Source organism: Sprattus sprattus (genome assembly GCF_963457725.1).
Source record: "Sprattus sprattus genome assembly, chromosome: 5".
NCBI classification, from domain to species: domain Eukaryota; kingdom Metazoa; phylum Chordata; class Actinopteri; order Clupeiformes; family Clupeidae; genus Sprattus; species Sprattus sprattus.
In genome coordinates this window covers 11,558,639-11,584,397 of record NC_137924.1, presented here as the reverse complement: position 1 = coordinate 11,584,397, position 25,759 = coordinate 11,558,639, and the positions used below count along the sequence as shown (strand labels likewise).

The 25,759-nt window shown below is 39.8% G+C and overlaps 1 protein-coding gene across 1 annotated transcript; it reads right to left on the bottom strand.

The window, feature by feature from the left end:
• Positions 1–18,589: 18,589 nt before the first annotated feature.
• On the bottom strand, positions 18,590–25,759 carry LOC308365818 (eIF5-mimic protein 2-A-like). The gene is made up of 12 exons (XM_080839414.1): positions 25,662–25,759; positions 24,365–24,438; positions 24,102–24,278; positions 23,904–23,998; positions 23,031–23,096; positions 22,441–22,576; positions 21,971–22,080; positions 21,651–21,821; positions 20,595–20,741; positions 19,606–19,744; positions 19,396–19,518; positions 18,590–19,283 (listed from the first exon to the last, which is right to left on the bottom strand). The coding sequence occupies exons 2-12, from the start codon at positions 24,426–24,428 to the stop codon at positions 19,246–19,248; spliced, it is 1,266 nt and encodes a 421-aa protein (XP_080695540.1). The 5' UTR covers positions 24,429–24,438; positions 25,662–25,759; the 3' UTR covers positions 18,590–19,245.

Genomic DNA, 25,759 nt, shown 5'->3' with positions numbered 1-25,759 from the left:
GAAGTGGTCTTCATGGAAGAGTTGCAGCCAAAAAGCTCTACCCCGACAAGGAAACAAGGCCAAGTGACTGAACTAAGCACGAAAACATAGAAACTGGGGTGCAGAAACATGGCAGAAGGTGCTCTGGACTGATAAGTCAAAATTAGAAATATTTGGCTGTAGAAGAAGGCAGTTTGTTCGCCGAAGGGCTGGAGAGAGGTACAATAATGAGAGTCTGCAGGCAACAGTGAAGCATGGTAGAGGTTCCTTTCCAGTTTGGGGCTGCATTTCTGCATGTGGAGTTGGAGATTTGGTCAGGATGAATAGTGTCCTCAATGCTGAGAAATACAGGCAGATACTAATCCATCATGCAATACCATCAGGGAGGCGTATGATTGGCACCAATTGTATTCTGCAGCAGGAACATAACCCCAAACATACAGCCAATGTCATTAACAACTATCTTCAGCTTAAAGAAGAACAGAGAGTCCTGCAAGTGATGGTATGACCCCCACAGAGCCCTGATCTCTACATCATCGAGTCTGTCTGGGTTTACATGAAGAGACAGGAGAATTTTAGGAAGCCTACATCCACAGAAGATCTGTGGTTAGTTCTCCAAGATGTTTGGAACAATTTACCAGCCGAGTTCCTTCAAAAACTGTGCGCAAGTGTATCTGGAAGAATTGATGCTATTTTGAAGGCAAAGGGTGTTCACACCAAATATCGATTTAATTTAGAATTTTCTTCTGTTCCTTCACTGCATTTTGCTAATTTATGAAGTATTGATGAAAATAAACAGTTAACACTTCCATTTTTGAAAGCATTCTTAGTTTACAGCATTTTTTCACACCTGCCTAAAACTTTTGCACAGTACTGTATATATATGTATATTCTTATTATGAGACTAATGTATTATTGTATTCTTTAAAAAAATGACTGAGAATTGAGTTGGCTTACATTTGCTTAATCTGAGACAACAAGGTGTCACAATGTGTCCAAGCAATGTATACATCAAAATTATTACACTGTTTATTTAGGATATTTTGTAACTGATGACAGTTTATTTTTTCTATCTATATTTCTATTTAATAAATGCTTACTCACTGTCTTTAGTAAAGAATGAGGAAATGAATGGAGCAATTGACCCACAACTGAATAGAGTAAATAAAAGAATAGATTCAAAGCTGACCTCATGTGCATATATTAGCCCGCCTTTATGGAATCAGGCCCTGTTGTTGTGGAGATGCGCAGGCCTCACCCAAGGCTTTGGGGTTTCAGGGAGGGGCCCTTTGTCCCTGCATAGCTTTCTGAGGAGGGTCTGGTCAGATTGGTGTGTCGTGTTAGCCAGTCTCAGCTACTCTTCTACAGAGAAATATAATCAGTATCTCAGTTGGGCAGCAAACAACAGTGTGACAGAGTGCTTTAAGTGACAGTAAGCACTTAAGAAACGTACTTATGATTTAGAGAACCTTTAGTCCTCTTCCTATCAGAATCCCCTCTATTAGACACAGGTCCATGCCAAACAACAGCTTTGGCTTCTCCACAAGGCAACATTATGACTCACTAATGTGCCCAGAACCCCACTGAGAATCATATTTATTATGTGTTTCAACAACAAAGGCAGTACCTTTGCAAGAAGGCATTGCACTCTCACTTGTAATCACAATGTTCCAGTTTTAACAGCATACGAAAAAGTGTCATCAGACTTTAATTCTGCCATGCTTAAAATAAGGGATTTGTTTTCTTTTCCATGCAGCTTTAGACCATTGTGGTTCCATGAGAAAGCCATCCCAATGGAACTCAAGCATGTGGCTTTATCACATGTGCAACTCATGATGGGTCTGTTCCATTGTTAAAAAAGATCAGTTAAGCGTAAACAAATAACTAAGCATTTCTAATGTATGCTTTTTATTCAAATAATTAAATCAAATCAAATAAATCAAATTTACATTTCAATAAGTACAATAAACATGGGTTTGTTCAAGATACATTTGACCACAGACATATGACCATAATAAAGCTCCCTTCTTTCGCAAATTGCAAAATAAATCCTTTTATTTTAATGTATTTATTTGGAAGAGACTATAGTGCTTAATTTACAGATAGATATACATATACATTAACCTAGTGGGTAAATGAAACCCTAAATACTAGCACTGAAGATTACTAGCTACGACCACAAGGAATTCATTTTTAAATGGCTCATTAATTAAGAAAGAAAAATCTAAAATCTGGTACTCACACACTATTGACAATGATGTATAAATTAAACAGATAAGAAAGAAGATTTTTAAAGACAACATCTTTGAAGACTTGTTACTACTCTAATTGAGGTTAAACAGTAATCTGTGGCAATTGCAACGATTAGGTGTGTGTGTGGCTAAACATAATTTAGTATAGCGTAGGTTCAAATGTGACAGAACATTTGTTTCAGTCCTTTTAAAACAGGATATGCATACATTTTTCTCACAGAAAATTACCTTAAGAAGAGCAGCTAATATGTATAGTACATGGAGGCACACAATTTGTGATTACACATGTGGCCAATTTGATTTCAGTTGTTAGAACCTGGCCAACCAAACTGCACCTCAGGTTCTGTTTGGTGAATGTAGGTTGTTAGTCTAAGACCTAAGACCTTCTCACTAAGACCTGAGACCTTCCATCTTCATGCCAGAAGCTTCCCTTTGGCTGTCCCCAGAGAAATGTGAGCAAATGTCCTTTAGATGATACAAAATGCTACAGGTTATAACCTGAATGATATATATTATGGACATAATATCCTTTTATAATCGATTTGTGTATGTCAAGAGTCAACATGGTCTTACTTTTAATGTTCTCCCTGACCTGGGCTGATGCACTTATTCAACTTATTCAAACCCGCCATCTAGGGGAAAGAGGTGAATATCAAACCATTTGAGCACATCAAACCAATTGATAAAACTATCTACTTCAGAACAGTTACACAGCCAAATCTATCTTCTGAATGTTATCCTCTGAAGGTGGTTGTAGAGTCAAGGACAATAAAACCACAAATTTTAAGTGGTTTTCAAAACTCAGTCTTAAGTAACATGGTTTACGTGCATACCCACTTTGGCGATGTTTTGTGTTCGTGAAATTTGTATGTGTCATTTTTCGATTCTCTGATACAACTGGTAGGTTGCAAATAATTTGTACGTGAACTGAGACCTAGTGTAGTATAAACATGGACACTGAGTTACCTAAATGTTACACTCTCAAGAAGAGGACCAAGGCAGGCCCCTCTTCCTCTCAGATGTCTAGAGGTGACAAAGGAGGTACAGAGAGTGAGCTTCATATCTGGGCACAGAGGTGGACAGTTTGGAGGATAGAGGAAACCTGATAACTTAATGGTGTCTAACTTCTCCTCATTAACCTCAGTTTAGCTGAACAGCCTCTTCAGGCAACTAAAGGGACATTCCATGCCTTCAGAGCAAGATGAGATGGGAGCAAACGATGACTGTGCCATGATCCATTACTTTTCCTTTCCTCCATTATTTTGATTCCTATTCTCCATCTTGAGATAAACTAAATAAAGTCTAATAAGTCTAATTCATGCCTGGGCACCTGTTCTATTATATCTATTGTATCAGTTATATTTCTGGGGACTTTGCATTTGATGTACTGCAGCTGTTAAGTTACACCTTCAGACAATGCATGAATGCTGGTATGGAGCAGTATCGTGTGAAGGCAGGTGATTCCTTTCATTTTGTGCTTTTGTTGCTGATCAACACAATGTATTAGTGGGTCAAAGGTCTGAATCTGCAGGGTTTGTGCTGATATACTGAGAAGGATGACAGAAGTCAACAAGGAAACATGTGGGAAAGCAGCAAGTGTGCAGCTGAAAGTTATGGTGGAAGTGGGTATTGAGGAGTCCATCCCTCTCCACACTATCTCTCAGTATTCTTTTTTCAGAATCATATCTATTGGCCGAGTACTAAAGACCCGCGTCCCCACACCACTAGTCCTTGGCAAGTATCCTACTGTTATGTCTTTGACAGGCTTAGTTATTCATTGTATATCTATGCATTATGCTTTCCCTTTAAGAGAGGGTGCAAAAGGTCACTGTCTGTGATTAATTTCTCTAGAATGTGCAGATAGATTTTGTTCATTCTAAATGTGTTGATCTTTCAGGTGTTATATTGTATTATAATAGTATTTGTTATGGTTTAAAATCGAGATAGGTAGCAAAAAGTCTGTCTCAATGTCATTCAGACTGGGTCGGACTTTTCAACTAAGATTTCTTGGATTGATGGAATCACTGAGCACGTGAAACAAAGGGCGAGAGGATGTGCAAAGTCCTTGTTCGTCCCATTGAGGAGAAGCAACCCGTCCATTTTGTACGGCAAGGAGTGGAGATTCAGCAGGTGAATCAATGGAATGTTTTCTGTAAGAACACACAGAGAATAAACAAAACCAATGAAAGGACTAGAGGGGTCTCCTGAGGTTGCCATTTGTGGCGCCATCTTGATTTGATATTTAAAGTATATTAAAAGTATTGTGTATTGAAAGTATAGTATTACAAACTTAAATAAACTTGTTAAACACAAAATGCAAAAAGGTAGAATGAATAATGAACAATCACATGCCATGTGTGCCTTCTGACCAGACATTTGGGAGTTGTTACAGTCTTTTAATGAGGCACTGATACTCTTTATTGGTGAACACACTTAACTCTGTGTGTAGCTCCTGATGATTCTGATATTCTTTATTGGTGAACACACTTAACTCTGTGTGTACCTCCTGATGATTCTGTCAATATGTGCATTTCCTCTTCAATTTAACCCCAGGTTAACTTGATCACATGACCAAAGTATTTGGTTCATTCAACGTAGCTCACTGGTTTGACCAGTACATATCATTATTACCCAAAATAATGTGAAGCCAAAAGTTATATTTGCAGAATATTACTTAAAATCTGATTGAACAACAACATCTATTAAAACAAACAAGCTATTTTTGGTGGAAAGGTATTTTTACGATATTGGGAAAGTGGTACTTTTTACTGCTACAACTACAAATGGAAATCATGTTATCTGTAGCAGGAGTGTCGTATTCACTTCCTGCTTCCTTTTCACCTTCTCACAAAACCATTTCCACATTCCTCACTGCACACAATATTGCAAAAAAGCAAGTAGTTCATATTATCAGGGCAAATCAGTGAATTGCCACAAGACACATTTTTATTTTTGCTACACTACACTTTCTAGTTGGCTACAATTACAAATTTATTTTTTGGCAGATATTTGAGATCTGAACATCAGAAGGAACATCAAAGCTAAAAAAAAACATATTTTTCTTGTTGAAAAGGGCATATCCCTCCCCACCCTACGTATCAAAAAGCAACAACCAAGGCTGGGTTGCAATAACCAAAGATTTACAAGAATGACAAAAATGAAATATGTATGTGTTGATACTTTGTTTGAGGTTTTATGCATTTGTTGACGATTTAATTTAAGTAAGTGTTGGACTAGGAAATAATATGGACCATAAGCCAAGCATGTTTTTAACCTTTTTGAACATAATAAATATGGCATATGAATAATCCTATGCAGTTATGAAGCTGTGGCTAATACAATCTTAGAAGCTTTAAAACAATAATCAATAAAAAAAAAGTATGCTTCTATAAGTTACCCTATCCTCCTATTTCAGGGGCTAAAGAAGCAGTCCAAAATACATCACTACACATGGGCTACGGATATTTTACTGTACCACCTGTTCTCCGGCTCTCCCATTTGGACTATAGGTACCCTACGCAGTGGAACAGTGCTCCTCCCACTCGGGCTATAGCCAATTCACCTTTGTGCTTGTCTTGAAGAATGATTACAAATTTTCTTTGACATGTTTATGGATATTTCCTGACTCATCACATAATTCCGCGCATACTTCTTTCGTGTTTTCTTTCACATGAACTAGTAGGCTGCTTGGTAAATTGACGTAGCCTACATTTTTAAACTATAAGCGAACAGTAGCATGCCCAAACGATGAGGAACACGCATTTACTTCATGTGCTGGTATTCATATTCTTGAAATGTTCTGTAGGTAAGTCGATTTAAACTAAACTCCTATTTCCTTGACTATGAATAGCCTATACCAAGTCTCCTTTGAAATAACCAAAATTACCCCAAACATTAAAGATTCAAACGCGAAATCAGAGTTGTATCGATGGTGGATATCAAGTATTAGCCTTGGTTTAAAATTGACCATTGAAACGTTATGGCTGTGTAGTTTGGGAGTATTCTTGATTGTGATTTGTTTCAACAAACTAATGTTTTTTGTTTTTCAGATGAAGTCCTTTGCGCTATCAATGGCGAACAAGGAAGTACTATTACACTAAGTCCCCACTTAAGGGGAGCGTTGGAAAAAGTCACCTGGACTCACAATGGCAACAAGGCGGTAGAGTACGACCAGAGGCAAGTTTTAATATCTGATCGGTTTAAAAAACGGATTGTTTTAGATCTCCAATCTGGAGAGTTGACTGTGAAGAGGTTAAATACCGGAGACGACGGTGTTTATGAGTCAACAGCGGTTGTAAATGGGAAGAATCAGTACTCAAAACACGAACTTCAAGTAATTGGTAAGTAGCCTACGCCTTTATTTTCTTTTAATCATGCATTGTTATAAGGTTAGCCTGCTCAAAACCCTTTTCTGAAAGTAGAACTCGGGTGTGTTATTCACCTCAACTGTAGCACACACTGCCTGGCCTACACATAGGTCTTATCTTTCTAGTGTGTCAGCCACGAACAAAATGTCCATTAATAATCCATTAACTTGGGGGTGTTCAGGTCCTACCATGCATACCTGTATGAATGTGAAGCACATACTGTGCGAATAAACTTGGCCTATCAGGTTAAAATGTGAATCATTTCTGTCAGTGTGGCGAATTATAAGACACTTACTGCATGACAATGATCAAGGCCTTTTCTGACGTTTCTTATTGGGACTGAGACATGCCTGCATTTCTTCTCATGTCATTTTGCCATAATTTAATTTTATGAGTATGGCATGTTTTTGGTCAAAGTGTTTCACATACAGCAGAACCATTGAACCATATGTTCTGGATGAAACACTCTTTATCAGGGACGTGCACAGGAGTGTGCTAAGGTTGCTTGGGCAACTGCTCGTTTGCCCTCCTCGACTGAGGTTGCCCCTCCGAAGGAAATATATATATTTGCGATCAGATGACGGGGGCGTGGCAGCAGCGGTTAGTGAGAGTTTAAAATTATATTGTGAACATTTGTGATCAGATGACGGGGGCGTGGCAGCCGCGGTTAGTGAGAGTTTAAAATGATATTGTGAAAATTTGCGATCAGATGACGGGGGCGTGTCAGCAGCGGTGAAAAAAAATATGTGTTGCCCCTTTTTTCCAGGGCAGGGCAACTGCGCTTCAAAATTCCTGTGCATGTCCCTGCCCTTTATGCCTTTCTGCTGAGCACTCACAGCCTACGAGGCCGGTTTATCAGCGACTCAGACACACCTATTCCGCACACAATACTACAGATTAGATAAAAGAATGATACTTCCAGCAAAATCCTATGCAGCATGCAGATCATTGATGTGTTTTGTTTGTGTCTTATAATGTAGCTGGTGTTCCACAGCCAAAAGTGACTTGCAAACAGGCTGACCCAGAATCAGAAGAGAAAACGCTCCTCTGTGGCGTAGATGTGGACACACCTGTAAACTACAGGTGGAGGGGGCCGACGGTGTATGATCATCCAGGCTCAGAGCTGCGGCTTGTCAATCAGGAGGACCTTGACTCTGTGTACACCTGCATTGTGAAGAATGAAATCAGCGAGAAACAGGCTACTTTTACTCTAAGAGACTGCCAGCCAGGTGAGACATTTTAATAGGTTTTGAATAGCTGGTTTGAAGTCTTTATACATTTGCCTCAGAGGGTGATTCTGTGTACAAATAGATCAGAATACCATGGTTGTTTTATTGTTCCCTTATTGCACAGTTGTAGTTTGATATGAATATTTGATCAAGTTGATCAGGACCGATTTACCTGATTGATTTACCTTCTATACTATCCCCACAGCTCACTCCTATTAATGTTCATCAAAGCAGCAAAAGTTTAACTAAGTATATGCAAAATAGGAGGTTATGGATGATCTTCAAAGTTCAACCACAAATGTTTAATTATTTTTGCAATGACATTGACTCCTGAGCAAAAACTAATTCTCACATTTGTATTACAGGTGGTATCTCTCCTGGCATTATTGCTCTAATTATCCTGTCTGTCATATGTGCTTTATGCCTATTAATCCTGATTCCACTGTTGGTCTGCAGAAGAAAGCAAAGTAAGCATGAAATCAACATTCCTCTAGTCTCTATAGCTCAATGTATATAAGGATGTATTGAACAATCATCATTTGTATTGAAATAATAGGTTTTCTGTCTGTTTTTCTCATCTGTAAGAACCGGCACACAAGCAGGCGGACATTGAAAATGGTAAGACATGTTTTGGGGTTCGACTTTATTTAATACTTTATTCGTATTTTTTTTATACTTTATTCGTATTTATGGAATTTTGTGGGTTGTAAGTCAGAGCCAGTTAATTGGATATGTGAGTTAAGTTAAGTGCTAAGGACGGTAAGTGCTAAGTATGGGGAAAGGAAAAAGGCGGACACATTTTAAAAACGATTTAAAAAGTGCCGCCCCTAAGGCCTTTTGAGTTCAATTTTCTCAACTTTACAGAAAAGCGCTGGGTGACGTCAAGCGCCTTTCTGACAGCTGACCAATCAGGACGAGGAGAGTAGGTACGCGTGTACCTTCCTTAGTAACCTACTACCTTAGGGAAAAAAAATGGCGGTCCAAACTCCGTAGATCATCATATTTGTACCTAAAAGTTTTTAGTTTTAGAAAGTTAACGAGAAATAGACACTGTACAATATAAAACCCGCATTATTGTAACTGAAAAATACTTCTAAGAAGATTTGCGAAAATTTGCGAGGTGTCTGACGCACCGTTAGCGATTAGCAATTCCTCTCTGTTTTTGCAAAGCATCTGCCCCAAACTTTCTTTTCCCGATATTTTCATTTATCTTGTACATAATCCATCTTCATAAACCAGAGATTTCAAGAGTACAGATGCCTATGAATATGCAGTTGCAGGATGGGTGAACGACACCAAGATATGGCATTTGGAGACAACAACAATATATATGAGTGTATATATATGTTGAGTGTTGTTTGGATTCCAAAGTATTATATTACAAGTATAAAGAATTTATTATAGGAATTTATCTACAGTATGACGTCACACAAATCTTGATCAGGGGATGAACCTCCCTATCCTTCTTTCATATTTTTTTTCATAATAGTCCCTCATCTGTAGATATCTGAACAAATATGCATTCCTTTCACCAAAAATATCTTTTATTTCTTGGAAACTTAGCGTTTCACCTTTCTTAATAATGGTACATATTACCGTGATGCCTAGATTGACCCATCTTCTATAGGTCATATCCATCCTCCCTGGAATAAATTATCTGTCAAATGCAATCCATTTTAGAAGACTAAGCTCCCTACCTATTTTCAACTGCTTGGCAACCGAGTGCCATGTATCTAGCGTAAAAGATGTTACTGAATCAATCTGATCCTTGAGCTGTAGAGGGGTTTGCCTTTCACCAAAGCATGTTTGGATCTGGTAATTGTGAGTGCATATCTCTTTATTCTTCCAGCGGGTTATAGAGGTATTATTCCCCCAACATACAAATCTTGATATCAATTTGTCCCATTTTGTGAACTGTGCCTGGGGCACCTCCACTGGGAGTGATTGAAATAGGTATAATACCCTGGGTTGTATATTCATTTTGACTGCATTTATCCTGTCTGTGAGATCCATGGGATAAGTAGACCACCTCTCTATATCTGTATTTATCATATTGTTTACTTCTTCAGAATTACGGTTATATAGGTCTTTGGTTGTGTTTACTCCCAAAGATTTTGCTTCCCATCTTAGTCTGTGCTTTTTTAGTTTCTTTGTTGGTGTGGTAATGAACATTAGTGTCTGTGTCTTTGTTACATTTGACTTATACCCAGAGTAGCAGCTGAACTTTTCTAGAGTCTGTATTAACCTATTAAAATAGTTCACTGGATCCTTCAAGTCTGCAAAAAGGCTTATTATATGTTTTTTTTTATGTATTCGAATTCCACCTAATAAGGAATCTTGTCTGATCATTTTAGCTAAAGGTTCAATGTATATGGCAAATAAGATGGGACTTAAGCAGCATCCTTTTCTAGTACCTCTTTCTAAAATGAAATTGTCTGAAAGAGAGCCATTTACTTTTACTCTCGCAGTCAGGTTGTTATAAAGAGCTTTAATGCACTGTATTGTCTTCTGTTGGAAACCAAATTTGTCCAGTGGTGTGTACTGTATAGTAAACCCCAATTAACCATATCAAATGCTTTTTCCGCATCTATACTAATCAATGCTGTTGGTGTTTTTGAATTTTATTCATAATAAGCAACGTTCTTCTAATATTGTCTTGAGTTTGACATCCTCTAACAAAACCTGTTTGGTCTTCATCTATAATATCCATCATCAGTATTGTTTGTAATCTGTTTGCTAGGATTGAGGTATACATTTTATAGTCAACATTTAAGATTGATATAGGCCTATCATTTTTATCCATCCAATCCATCACTACCTGGTGTCTTAGATGTTTTAAATTTTCCAATTGCTTTCTGAAATTCTTCTGTAGTTAAGGGTGATGTTATTTGTTTATAAGTATGTATTTAACTTTTAAGTAAACAGTTAAATATATGGCGCTGTGATCTGACACATCAGTCACGCATATTTGACATTCTTTGACTTTTTGTCTGTCTCCTTTTTGCATAAAAAAAAATCTATTCTTGAGAATACTGAGTGTGTTTCTGAAAAGTGACTGTAGTCTCTTTCTAGCAGGTGAATATCCCTCCCTAAAAATACCCCATTTTCTCCCATGTTTTGTTTACCAGTCTTGACATATTCATCTTACCTCTTTACTTCCTAGTTGTATATAGATTATGGTCCAGCACTACATTGAAATCCCCCCCGCAGATGCACATGCCTTCCATTTGTACTACAATAACATCAAGAAGAGATTAAAAAAAAATGTGATCACTTTCCGGCCGTGCATAAACATTACCAGAGTGACCATGTTCGGATCAATTGTCCCTTTAATTATAATATACCGACCCTCTTTTTTCTTTTATTTACTTTAGGCATTCAAATTTGGTTGAATTTGATATTAGAATTGCTACCCCTCTTTTGGTGCGTATTGGTGTGCGAGCTATAGTTTCTCATGTTCAGTTTGTGATAGTTGAGTCTCTTGCAGAAAACAGATTTATACAAATTTTATTCAAACATTTGAACAGACATTAACAATACACAGCAAATAACTACAATGCCCTCCAGAATTATTGGCACCCTTTAGTAAAAAATAAGCAAAACGAGACCGATCTGAGACCATTCCTCCATACAGTATCTCTCCAGATCCTTCAGATTCTGAGGTTGACGCTTGTGGACTCTTCTCTTCAGCTCATCCCACAGATTTTCAATGGCTGTTAAGCCGGGAACTTTGATGGCCATTGCAAAACCTTTATTCTGTGGTTTGTGTAGATTTTGAGGTGTGCTTTGGATCATTGTCCTGCTGGAAGGTCCAACCATGGCCCATTTTAAGCTTACTGGCAGAGGCTGTTAGGTTTTCATTTAATATCTGCTGGTATTTGATGAAGCCATGATACCATGTATCCTAACAAGACGTCGAGGGCCTCTGGAAGAAAAACAGCCCCACAACATCAAAGATCCGCCACCATACTTTACAGTGGGTATGAGGTGCTTTTCTGTTTGGCTATCTTTTTTGTTTTTGCCAAACCCTCTTTTGATGGTAGTTTTGGAGACTTTCTGACCCCAAGACTCAACAAACCTCTGCAATTCTCCAGCTGTGATCCTTGGAGATTCTTTTGCCAGTCGAACCATCCTCCTCACGGTGCGTGGGGTCAATGTACACACACGTCCTGCAAGGCTGCAGCTTTGGATGACAGGAGCCATTTGACTTGAGAAGGACCATTCCGACATGCTGGACTTTCCACCTCAATTCCCCTCTTTCGTAGGTCTTCGGTAGCCTCCTCTGCTGCATTTAATGTTTTCTGCCCGTTGGCCCAGTGAATACGCATTTTGGTAAACTGTGTTTGGAAGCGAATGCCTTGGTTTTTCAAAACCTTCTTCACTTTTGCGAACGCTTTGAGCTTTTGCAACACTACTTCCACCGTGAGTTTTGACTCTTCCATGCTTTGCTCAAAACTAGCTCTTTCTCTGTGTATTGGAGAAAGTTGACCACCAGTGACCATGGAGGCTCCTCCGCTTTCAGTTTCTTAGCAAGCGCTCTATGAGCATGTTAAATCTGGAAGTCTCTATCAATCGATAATTCAGTGCAGAGCCACTCTTTCACAAACTACAGCACCGAGGTTGTCTCTGTGTCTTCTGATTCCTTCACTGCTTACATTTTAAATGAATAAAGTGAATCATAAATTGAAAAACCCCAAAACACGGGCTGGTTAACCCTCAATTTAACTGTTTGTCAAAGAGGAGATATGAAGTATTTGAACTACACACCAGTGACTACCACCAAACAGACCAAGTAATGAAACAACGGGAATACCGGATATTTTTGATTGTATGTGTAATATTTACACTCCCAAAGGAGGTTATCGCATGTGCACGGTGCAAGTGCATCTGTGACATCCATTTGGACACTTGTGTGTCCAATTCCAACTATAACATGTAACTGGAACTTTTGAAAATATGGATTTTTTTAAACTTTTGGGCTAAAAGTGACTTTTGTGTTCAAAATGGAAAAACTCAGATAAAGTATAAACTGTTCGAATCTTTCGAAGTTAGACTGTGGAGGATATTTGGTAGTTGGACATTTAAGTTATTGGTGATTTATTATGATTATATCACTTCCTCACTCACATATTTGTTGTTTTTACTGTTTTACTACATTTTAAGGAGAAAACAAAAACCTGCTGTCATCACGGCAAGCAACTAACAAGAACACAGGTAATCATTTTGATATGTAGATTCAATTTGATATGTAGATGCAAACCTCAATTCAAGCCAATTGTAAGAATAAATTGTTTATTTGTGACAACTAAACCACAAGAGGATGTCCCTGTAGCCAAATTGCTAGAGAAGGTGTTGACAGCATCAAGGTCCTGCGTTTGATAACCCAAGGACCACACATACTGATTACAATGTGTATCTGTACTTCACTGTATGCTTTGCTTAAAAACATCTGCTACAGTGGAACAGTTTGATTCTGACTCATCTAACAAGTGTAATAATGAAATTGTGTTTCCCTCACAACTGAATATGAAGGAGGAAAGAAGGAATCAAGGGGACTATATCGTGGTAAGAGAAAATGCAACAACAAAAACACATTTAAATAAATAGTGAACACATAGAGGATGTAAAGAGCTTAGTCACACAGAAATAATGTGATATTAGATTCTGAAAGTGGATTTGCCTGAGTGGGTTAATAATCATTTATTCATTGTGCTCTTTCAAGCTGTACATCTCAACCGGCAGAGTGGCGCTATTGAAGACGTGGAAAATGAAGAACGTTCTTCTTTCTCGTTACGAGCAACACTTCCAAGCCATGCTAAACTAAGGCCTCCTAGGGCAGGAGTTGAACAGGAAAATGGCTCTTGCGGAGCTAAGGACCGCAAAAGCCCAGACAGATCTACAGCCAGTGGGTTGCAGCAGGAAGATCGAAGTGCTGAATTCAAACCTGTGCCTGTAGAGATGGTCACACTGGACCAGAAATCTGTGGTGGTCCCATCACAGTTGCATTGTAAACTCCTTGCATCAGCTGTCATTAGTCATTCTTCATCTAGTGCAGAGGAGCCTGACATGCAACTGAATGCTGTCAATTGCAGCAGGAGGAATTCTGAGAATGAGGAACGTTCTAATCTAAATCCAGAGGGGGTGCCTGCAGAAATGAAACCTTATCATTCCCACAACATCACTGTCACGACTGAGGGAAAAGACCAAAGGGAATGCTGTGAAGAAGAAGATAATGTGAGTGAAACAGAGAGAGCTTCTGATATGACATCTGAACTAGCAGAGAAGAAAGATGGAAATGACGAGCAGCCGACAGACTCAGAAAATGGTCAGGAGGAGGTGAGTAGCAAACAAGAAAAGGAAGATAGTGGTTCACATTTAAAAAATCAAGAGAACCATGAGATGGTTGTGGAAGAGGGTTCTGTGGATAAAGAAAGGAATGGTGAGAGAGTATCTCCTGATCCGACTGAAGAGGAGGAAGCCAATGACCGTGAACATAAGGAGGAACTTCCTGAGGTAGAACAGGCTATTCAGGGGCATCTAAAGGAAGATGCTCCAAAGGATGAAAAAATGAATGTACAGGATGACCAAGATGAAGCTGCGATGCACCCTGAGACAGAGAGAGGAGGAAATGAGGGGGAGAGTGATATAGTGCGAGAAAGAGAAAGCACTGCTGAGGAGGAGGAGGTGGAAGAGGAGGACATCACAACCAAAAACCAGCCTCTTGGAGAGAATGAACAAGGTAGTAGCATTCCAGAACCCCAGGAGATGATGGAGCCCGAGGTGCAGAAGGATCAGACAGGGGAAGAAGGAGAACAGGAGCTTCAGGTTAGTGAAGGTCTGGAGGAGGGAAGGACAGGAGAACATGATGGAGTAGAGGATGGAGAGATGGGTCCAGAGAGAAAATGTCATGATGTGAGAGAGGGAGAAAGGGAGGGTGAGAATGAGCAGGGTGATGGGGTTGAAGTTGACACAAATCACAGAGAAGAGGAAGAGGAAGGGCGAGATGGTGAGATGGCCGGCCAACAACAGGATGACCTAAGACGAGAGGAAAGGCATGAACCTGACGAAGAGACAGTGGGTGTAAATTGTGAGCTGGAGGACCAACTTTTGAAGCAAGCTAGCAATACCAGTTTGGAGGAACAACAAATAGATTGTCAAGATGTCAGTGTGTCCGATGAAGTGAATGGTGAAGAAAGTGAGGTGAAGTCAGAGAATGAAGGGACAAAAACTAATACTCAAGTGGAAGAGGAAGAACAGGAGGAACCGAACCCACTGAAGCAGGAGGAGGATCACAGCATACCTAAGGAAGAGCTTTTTACATCAGAGGAACAGGGCAGTTGTTTACCTGAAGACCAAATAGACTGTCCAGATGTCAGTGTGTCAGATGAAGTGAATGGTGAAGAAAGTGAGACGAAGTTAGGGAGTGTAGGGACAGAAAATAATACGCCATTGAAGGAGAAAAAACAGGAGGAGAAGAACCCACTGAAGCAAGGGGAAGATCAAAGCATTCCTAAAGGTGCAGTAGAGGATCTGGATAGTTGTTTACCTGAAGATCAAAGAACTGATGAAGTTATCAGTGATGAAAATGAAACTCAAGACGATCATGAACTGGATGGAAAAACAGAAACTATCAATCAAGCCACCAACGACCAAGCTAAGGAGAAAGAACTCAAGCAGGAGCATGCAGAGCAAGACCAACACCAAAATGAAACAAACAGCCCACATGAACATGAAGCTGGCAAACCTGAAGAAAAGGATAAAGGGAATAATACTGAGATGGAACCAGAAAATGAAAGCAGTCAGGAGCAAGAAAAAGAAACAAGTGAGCTGACGAAAACTGAGTCTGATGGAGAGGGAGACATGGAACCATTAGGCCAGCTACAGAGTGAGAAACACCTGGAACATAAGGATGAGGTGAACCTGCATCACAAGGATGAGGTGAACCTACATCATAAGGATGAGGAACACCTGGAACATAAGGATGAGGGACAATTGGAACCTAAGGATGAGGAACACCTGGAACATAAGGATGAGGAACAATTGGAACATAAGGATGGGGAACAATTGGAACATAAGGATGAGGAACAATTGGATCATAAGGATGGGGAACACCTGGAACATAAGGATGGGGAACAATTGGAACCTAAGGATGAGGAACACCTGGAACATAAGGATGAGGAACACCTGGAACATAAGGATGAGGAACAAGGAAAGGAAGAGGACATAGGACAGCCTTACAACACCCAGTCGCTGGCCCAACCATTGAAAGAAGAGCAGCATGTTGACATTAATTTGGAAGAAGGGAAAGATAATAAAACTATCAGTGACAGTGATGGAGAGAAGGAAGGTAAAGGTCAGATAATAAAGGACAGTGAAGTGGAAGAGGAGGGAGAAGCTGGTGAGACCGATACAGACCAGGTCCAAGAAGACGCTAATCCTGCAGTATCTCATGAAAAGGTCATCGCAATGGATGAAAAGGAACACAGTGTGACTGAAGATGAAATTGTTGAAACTGTGAATGATGTTAGTGAGGCTGAAAAACTTCACCCATCAGAGGAAGAGGATGTGCAGCGAAAGCAAGAGAGGACACAGAAAGATGGACAGCAGGAGGATCAAAACAATAGTGTTTCTGATGACAATAAGGAAAAGGAGGATCAAAACAATAGTGTTTATGATGACAATAAGGAAAAGGAGGATCAAAACAATAGTGTTTCTGATGACAATAAGGAAAAGGAGGATCAAAACAATAGTGTTTCTGATGACAATAAGGAAAAGGAGGATCAAAACAATAGTGTTTCTGATGACAATAAGGAAAAGGAGGATCAAAACAATAGTGTTTCTGATGACAATAAGGAAAAGGAGTATGAAAAAGACAACGAGGTGAACCCAAATCGAGAGAGCGACAAGGAGACAATTCTGGAAGAAGAAAGAGGGGACAATGAGGTGCATCAAGGACGGACCGAAGGAGAACAACTCCAAACTGAGGTGCCAGGTCAGCTACAGAATGAGCAGAAACAAGTGGAAAACCCAGATGATGATGATGATGATGAGGAAGAGGAAAGAATGAGTGCAGGAGAAGAATCAGTGGAGGGCAAAGCCCTTGAAGATCAAATGAAGCATCAGATGGAACCACCAAATAATAACAGTGGCACATGTGAAGACAAAAAGGATGGAGGGGATGTAGTCCCAGAGAAGAATGTAAATAGAAATGATTTTTAGGCAGAAAAAGAGGGAAGAGAAAAGGTGGAAATAAAGTGTGAGGAGATGCATCAAGATGACATGGCAAAGCAGGACAGAGCAAGCTATTGAAGAGTCAAGCCAACCACAACACAAGTTAAAACAATCAGAGGAAGGGAATAATTTAGACAAAGAAAACAAGGAAACGTTAGTAGGAACAGTGAACAGGGAAAATGGAAACGGGAAATGTGAATGTAATGTTTAGGAATGTTTTATCAATCTAATGTAGGATGTTTTGTAAATACACTAACCTTTTACATTTTATAGTGTGTACAGTATGAATGTGTCTGTATAAAATCCTTTAATAGTTAAACATTTTGTGATGTGTTTCTTTCAACATGGATAGAAGCTAGATGTTGTGGAAATAGCAACTTTTTACCATTCAACACACAAAAACTAAACAGAGAACAGGATTTAGGCACAGGTGACTGGACCTGGGTTCGAAAAGGGTAGGAAACACTTTGTCCACTAGAGGGGAGTAAAGGATTTCACATTGGGTAAAGGCAGCTTGAGAACAGGGCGTTACCTAGTTCATGTTGTAATTTCACAATCATGTTAAGATGGCAGCTGTTGAAATATTTTCTTAACAGGTTCTCTCATTTATATATATATATATAAAAAAAATGTATTTGGACAAATTCACTTTTAAACTATTTTAGCTTCTTTAGTTGCTTTCCATAGTAAACCAGACTGCTTTACTAGAGTAGAGCAGTGTTCCATTGTGAGAACAAAATACTGACATCCTGACCAAAACGGCAAGAATAGACACTATACTAGCCCATACAGTACATCCAGACAACCCCAGTAGGGTATTAGTCTGAACCCTGTAGAAACTGATCTTTAAAGTTGTTTATTACAGTCGTAAGCAGTGCTCGCAGTTCTGAGGGAGGATACATTGTAATTATTTATTTTAAATAGTTAAAATGGTAAATGCTGATTCCATTAAGAAAATATAGTATGTGATGTTTCTGACCCTAGTTAGTCAGAAGGGTCTATTCACATTATTGCTGTTTTTTATTTTTCTTTCTTGAATATAGGAAAACATTGCTTTTTAACCCATCTGTAATACTTACTCATGTTGGCGTTACAACTTTTTTCAGGAAGGCTACACCTCGACGGTCACATCACATTGGTTTTCACCCAATGAAGAGTTCTATCTATTGAGAGTACAGGAGGTAGCTTGACCGTTCATGAGCAAACTTAATTTCATACCTCTGCTCTGCTAATATAATGTACATCTTGTTCCATGTTCAGCAACATCTACCTCACCGTAGTCTTTGATTGTACTACATACTTGATTAACTGATGTCTTAATGGCATATACAATCTAAACTTTAGCCAAGTCCCAAAGAAAGTCAGAGCATCATCGAGGAGCAGACATGGCATGTTTTAAATTCCACTGTGACTATAAGCAAAGCTTGTTGCATCTATAGAGTAAATTCTCTCTGTGTTGAAGTGGTAGCATGCAAGGTGGAGTAGAGTGACTAAATAGTCCAGAAGATGCACAGACCGTACACAAACGCAGTTCACGGTCTTCATTTTTATTTATTTTTTAAGTCAATTGATATCAAGAGTGGGGTAGGGGACTACTAAATCTTAAGGCTGGCACATTGATGGATTCCATGTGATTTTGTCATAAGGGCATTCCCACAGTTCATTACAACCATGAGCCACACAAACCAGAAAACAAACCTGGGCATAATTTGGCCACGATAACCATAATGAATGCACCAACAGGAGATAGAAAACAAATCCGTCTTCTGAATAAGGTATGGAAAGATGTCCAAACAATGTAGCTAGTATTTCTCCAAAAATTACTGAATGGTAGAGAAACTTTACAACAATAAAAAAAAAAAAGACATTTGGAAAAAAAGGGTCAATTTTGTCACCATATTTAAAAAGATCGTAAGCTGTAAGTGATTTGCGCCGTATGAAGTATAAACGTTTATTAGTTAGAAAAAAGAAAAAAAATTATAAAGACCAATGTTACAAAGCCCTTAAATTACATCTAGGACATTACAGTTTGAGAGTACAGGAGGTAGAATATATATAAAAAAAAAAAAGAAAAGAAAAAGAAAAACTAAGGAAAACTAGAAATACGCGCACTTATGCAACAAAACATTCTACAGCTTCTGGTGCTACTCGATGTTAAAACGTATGAAGGCTTGTAGTTCTTGTAGTTCAGTCTGCTTCGGCTTCCTCCTCTTCAGACTCGGTTTCTGAAAAATAGACAGCCTCGTTATTACCAAAGTAAAAGTACTGATGACCAAAATAAAAATGGCCTCCGTTTAAAAAAAAAAAAAAAAAAACCTTCACATGTGCATTGCTCACCTTCCTCGGCATTTTTCAGCCACTCTACAAACTTCTTCATCTGCTCCAGGAAAACACTCTTCCCTTTGGCAACATGAGCCTCGCTGTACCACTTCAGAATGGCCTCCTCACTCAAAACATCCGCTGTGAAAAAGTAAAAGCAATAAATACAAAAACACCACCGGCGCACAAATCTGTTCACAGACACTCGTGGCGTGGCAATGAACCTACCTTTGTAAAGCAGCACCACGATCTTCTGGAAGGCCTTCATGAAATGGATATTGTCATAGCAGTACTCCTGAATTTTCCACAGAAGGGTCAGCTCAGACAGGCCCTGGGTGGTGAAGGCATTCAGCAGTGGACTGTATAGCTGTGGACACAAGAGGTCAACAAACGCTTAAGAGGAAGTGCCTGACCCAAAAGAAGATGAACAGTGTTGCAACTTGGTATTAACAGTACTAACATTAGTATGAGGGAAGGAATCGAAGAAAAGGAAGGGGTGGGGGGTGGCCTCAACCAGATAGAAATGTTCCTTCTTAAATATGCCCACACACTCTACTATAAGTGAAAGGCATCTGCTCCTAGATGGTGAGCTTCATTTCCTGTGGTATGCGGTGGCTCTCAAAGCTTTCAGAAGGCGGTTTGAGACATGCATTTTCTTTTTGGAGTATGGGCTAAGGTTACTCGCTGGTTATGAATATCAGAAACTTTCCCAATCTCAGAATGTGGAAAAAGATTGGATTTAATTTTTGGCTGAAAAAGTAAAGTGGGTGTTGTGACTTTCCCCCCTCCTCATTTAACAATACATTTTTACTGACGATTCCACTAATTCTTTCATTACCATCAGAATCCAGACTAAATCTACTAGATTAGAAATACCACTAGGAATAGCACTGGCACTTGTCCCCCAGCACTGTCTCAGAACCGCCATGTTCAAATTACAGGATTGAAAGCTTTAGGACCATTTAAAGACTACATTGTTTCACCGTCTGTGTCTACTTGTTTGGAGTGACACACACATGTACATTATAATCCAGTCATGAACATAACTCTTACCCAAACTTGGACACAGACACAAACAGGTGTCGTGTGGCAGGATTTGGGTACCTCATTTTGAGTGTTGCAGAATCCATTATCCAACATTATTGAATTTGGTAGGGGCATGAGAAAAGGTCTCAACCTTTTGTAGATGACAAGGCATCATGCAGTCTATTTCTCACCTTCAAGTGTTTGATGGCTTGTTCTGTGACCAGTTCCTCTTTCTTGTTCCACTCCACACAGCCCATCACGCAGGACCAGATGATGCTGATCATGGCCTGCTCAGTGATGCTGCCTTTCTTCATTTCCTCACGAACATAGGCCATGATCTATGGAAAAGAAATTAATAAAAATCCAAAAACACAAGTCGTTCAAATTAAAGATTTTAAAAACATTAAAATCTTCCAAAAGCGTCCCTCAAAACAATGAGCGACGCAGGGTATTTTCAACAGTGAAGTCAAACAATCCAAAAACCGGTTACAAGGCACTGTTCTTCTCTTCCTTGCCAACAAATTGTGACAACCTACTCATAAAAAGCAGCCACACCTAGTTTCCCCTGGAATGCCTTCACTCAAATGGTTGTGTCCAGCTGCTGTGCACTCTTGGACTATGTGATGCAAGCTGGATTTAACAACGCATGTTGGTTAGAAATTTGGTTCGACTTTAGCCCGTGCTGCGGAACGTCAACGTATCCCATGCAGTTAAAGCCTCGCAGGAGGGGCGGCTGCCGGTTTTTTAAAAACCAGACCGTATGGTTGCTTTCAATCTGCTGCAAAAGCTAAAACACGCCATCATGTCAGATCGCCACCCTCATTGGCGGGAATCTCCCATAACAAACATGACGTGCCTATCCTTAAGAATTTGTAAAAGTTCTTACAAATAAGAAATCCAGATCTAACTTTTCTCAGATTTCTGCAAAAGTGAAAACCTTTCACTAGTTCACTATCTGTAATGATCTGTATTGCTTTAATGTTTAATGCATCTCAGTAGTGATAAAATTATAGTTTTCATTTATCAGGTCATCATGTAAGTTTGAATGAAAAGTAAAAGGGGAATTTGAACTGTTTGCAGGATACATTAATAAAGAACACAACTCCTACAATGAATCAAGCCTGTGGTAAACTACAATGGGAATGAGAAATCGGCCAGACTTGACTGCAGTCAAATCCTCCCCGACAAGAGGCCGGTAGCAGGGTCAAGCTCGGACACGACCATTATTTATTATTACCAAAACTCACCTCTCTGACGGGATCTTGACGCGCCATCTGCTCCTGGAGCTCCTTCTGCAGCTCCTTGCGTTCCCCGATGCTCTGCTGGTTGCGGGCAAAATCCGCAAGCTCCTTCAACCCGGCGTCCGTGAAGTACTTTGAGAAGTGCTCACAGCTCCGCTTGTTGGCTGGGAACAACTCCTGAGACAGAAAATGCACGCGTGAGCTCCGAGCAAGCTCTGCACCAGGCTGGCCTCTCCCGATGCTGGCTGAGAAATCAGCCATTACGAAAGTTTAGTGGGGGCCAGTAGTAGAAATCAATTAGCAGTAAGGCCATCTTTTCTACTCACCATCAGACGATTGTCTATGCCAACCTTCCTCAGAGCCACAGCCACAGAGTTGAGGTCCCTCTCATTAATCCAGGCTTTGAACAGTTTCACAGCAAATGTTGCAGAAACACCTGAAAAGGTAAAGTCCTACCAATATTAAATCGGAGCAACAGAAAATCGGCAAGATGCCCGTCCGCCATTACAGCATATGAACAGAAAGGAAAGGGAGGACCAATCCATGACAGATGGTAGTGGCCTCTGGAACAGAACCGGGCCTAATCTGACACATCCACCCCAATGCCAGACTGTCATAGTCTCCTGCTATCTGGGTTAGCTAACACACTAGCTCGGTTGGCTGTACATCAAGTCCTGCACTTCAGAACATTAGAATCCTCCGACATGCAAGTTCTGACAAGAGTTTATATGCCAGGGCCGAACTCCCAAGCACTGCTACAACACTGAATGAAAACATATGAAAAACTACACCTTACCCTCTTTCACAAGGTTCTCATTGAAGAGGCTGCTTAGAATAAGACCCGATATGTTCCCGTTGGCCAAGAGAATACCAGTCAGCATAGCAAGCTTGTTGCGCTCAGACTCTGTGAACCCCTTTAAAAACAGCAGCAACTGCAAAGAAATACAAAAAGTGTCAAGAAACTGGAGCTGTAGCTCACACTAGATGCAACTTACAACCATTTTGATATTTGAATAACCCTATTGAATTAGGAAATGAATCAACTTTTTGAATGATGAATCTCAGATTAACTCGATAATCATTTATCTAAAGGCTTTTCTTAGAGCTCAACATCATTGGCACCATCTCACAATAAACGCGACTACTTCATTAAAAATATGCGTTTTAAAGAATGATTAGGACCAATTCAGCAAGGGCAGCTGCTTGTGAGCGCAAGTCTGCTTCCTCTGACGAAAGCCATCTATGGTAGCATTACGATATTCAACAAACCATTACTTGTTCAAATGAATTCAAATGCAGCCAACATTATGGCTATTCTGGCCATCGATTTTAGTCGACTAGTTCATAACCTAAAAACAGCAACCTTCACCCATGGAATTCACCCACCTTCTTCATCTCCTCTTGGAACCCTTTCTCCAGGTACTTGTAACGCCTGATCAGCTTGTTAAAAACCTGGGAAAACACAAAACATCGAGGACCACTATGAAAATATCATCTATGCTGCAAACATGCATCACTGAAGAAGCACATGATTCAATAAATTATAAAACATGGTTAAGCCTCTCTTAGTACTGCAATAGACCATCTAATGGAGGACCATGAGAGGAAACGGAGCATAAAAACTCAAGTTCAGATTTATCCGCTTATATGCAATGGGACCTTATGGACTTGTGTTCCACACTTCATTTTACAAGAACAGGGTCATGCCACCCCTGAATTATTCCAAGTTTAGATATTTATCATATCAATATTACAATGACCCTTTAATTTGCCATGTTTAATTAACAGTATGCAGTAATTGACACCTGTCTGCAGTTTGTTTTAAGCAAATAGGTTTTGTGCGCAATTAATTTATATGGTTATTTATGTGACCGACAGATAACACAGCCATTTCCACTAACAAGGGTATGCACCACGAAGTTCAGTAGCTCTTGTCAAACCATCCCTCGAACACTGACCAAATACAACATGCCAGTGAAGTTATGAGTAGCAACTGGGTTATTGTTGGGCTTTACAAGGTTTTTGCATGCCTTTTTGGTAGCTAGTTCCCTAGTTTCAACAAAATCCCTTTAATCCAACCTTCTGTTCAGGGACATCAGCCTTGCTAGAGACATGAGCGATCTTGTGACTGCAACCTCCAACAAGTGAGCAACTTACAGGGCATTGTAGGCTAATGAGAGAAGTTACGTCAGGCGGAGGTCTCACAAAAGTTGAAATCAATGTTCACACCAGAGGGTTTCAAGCGTCACATTTACACACCTGGGCATATGCTTGCATGGTTTCCAGGTCCTCTTGTGCAGTAAATACACAGAATTCTGTGCGGGTCATGTCATCGGATAAGGTTCCTCCTGGGGCTGGAAAAGGAGAAACAGACGTCCAATTTGATGATTATGCTGAATTATGACAACTGACAATCAACAAAAATTGTTAAAATATCAGGGTAAATAAAATTCTCACCAAGCATTCCACCAGCCACCAGGATGTCAAAGAGTGTCTCAGCATAACGACGGTAGTCGAGCTTGGCACCAGAGGCATCAAGGAATTTTGCAACCGCTTCCAAATCAGTGCCAGATTGATTTAGGCCTTGTACAATACTTTCCTGAAACTGGGTAGGGTCAAATCTCTCCTTTTCATCTGAGAAACATAAAATTAACACTTTAGGTAGGATCACATGCCATGGGTTCAGGCTCAATCACATATTTGAATTTAATATGGCTTACCTCTTTTCCTAGTTTTAAAACGCTGGCCGGTAAGCGTTGGCTTCTGCTGCTTTTGATTATTCATAAAAGACGCCCTATGCAGTTAGACAAAAGATTTTTTTTTAGGACAGATACACGACCAGTGTGAGGATATGGCTCATTTGAATAATTAGCGGTGTTAAACATTTAAGTGTGACGCCACTTGGCCACCTCTATGACACTGCCATGGCGTAGCAACATTGACATAACAAATAACATTTTAGATTTAAGTGTGAGGACAAGCCTTGTATGAATCGAAATTATGGCTCCAGAGCAAACTGCGTCAGTTAGTCAAACGAATGTGTCTCACATCCGGTAGTTCATGTCCATGTTCGGTATGCAAAGTTTGCCAAACCAACCACCGACAGGACAAAGCAATCCATCCTACCCAAGTAACAACATTAAAAAGAGACCAAGGCATATACTTCCTGACAACTTCGCTGCAGACGCAAACGACTGAGTAACGTTAGTTTTGTTCGAAGTAAAAGAAGAAACGTTACTGGCTGGCTAATTAGTCACGAAGTTAAACGCCTGCAAAACTAAACAGGAGCAATATTTTGATTCTGTATAATATTAAAGGTTTATGTTAAATAAGCACTGGGTCACAAACGATGGATGACATGAGTTAACATGTGGGTCACGTACAATACACGTTAACGTTGCACATCAACGTTAGTCAAGCTAACTTGGGCTTGTCGACCTACCGTTAGCTAGCGACAGGCAATTCAACCGGTTGGAAACAAAAGGTTGTACACCAAGGACACGGAATTATAAACGTAGTGGCAGCTAACTGTGAGTCAGTTTTAATTTACACGAAGTGAGTTAACTTTCGACATACTTAAGCCGTTATTAAGCGGAGTAGCGAGCACGCCGGCTTCATCGATGTAATATCTAACGTTAACGTAACATGTGGCAATGATGTCCGCCATAACGTTAGATTACCCGTCCTCGTTCCAAATACACGATCTCCTTTGAAACAGATTGTTGAAAAAGTGGGGGTGACCCTTTGTCCGTCAATCGATGTCGACCGTACGTTGCTTCTAACTATTATATTACTACTAAAAGCTAACGTTGCTCAGCTAACTTAGCCAAGAGGGTTAACGTTAGTTACCAGAAATGGTAGCGGCTACAAAGCTAACCGCACGTTGTCCAACTGCTACGTTAGCTAGCTATCTATCGATATACCAATGATCATTATAGTGCCACCACACCGTGTGAATCTTATCTCATTGACTGTCGGTGTCAACTATATTCAAAGATGAATGCACATAATGCTTACCGAATTGAAATTGCAGATCAAAAACCGTTGTGAATCACGAGAGACTGTTGCAGCAATTTCACTTCCTTGAAATATCCCCTAAATATATAGCAGACTCA

Excerpts from the sequence above, each read along its gene's own strand:
- LOC308365818 (XM_080839414.1), bottom strand. The coding sequence starts at position 24,428 with ATGAATAATCAAAAGCAGCAGAAGCCAACGCTTACCGGCCAGCGTTTT. Across the intron at positions 24,279-24,364 it reads TTTTAAAACTAGGAAAAGAG|ATGAAAAGGAGAGATTTGAC; the intron begins GTAAGCCATATT and ends TATGTTTCTCAG. Across the intron at positions 19,519-19,605 it reads CGTGGTGCTGCTTTACAAAG|CGGATGTTTTGAGTGAGGAG; the intron begins GTAGGTTCATTG and ends ACTTTTTCACAG.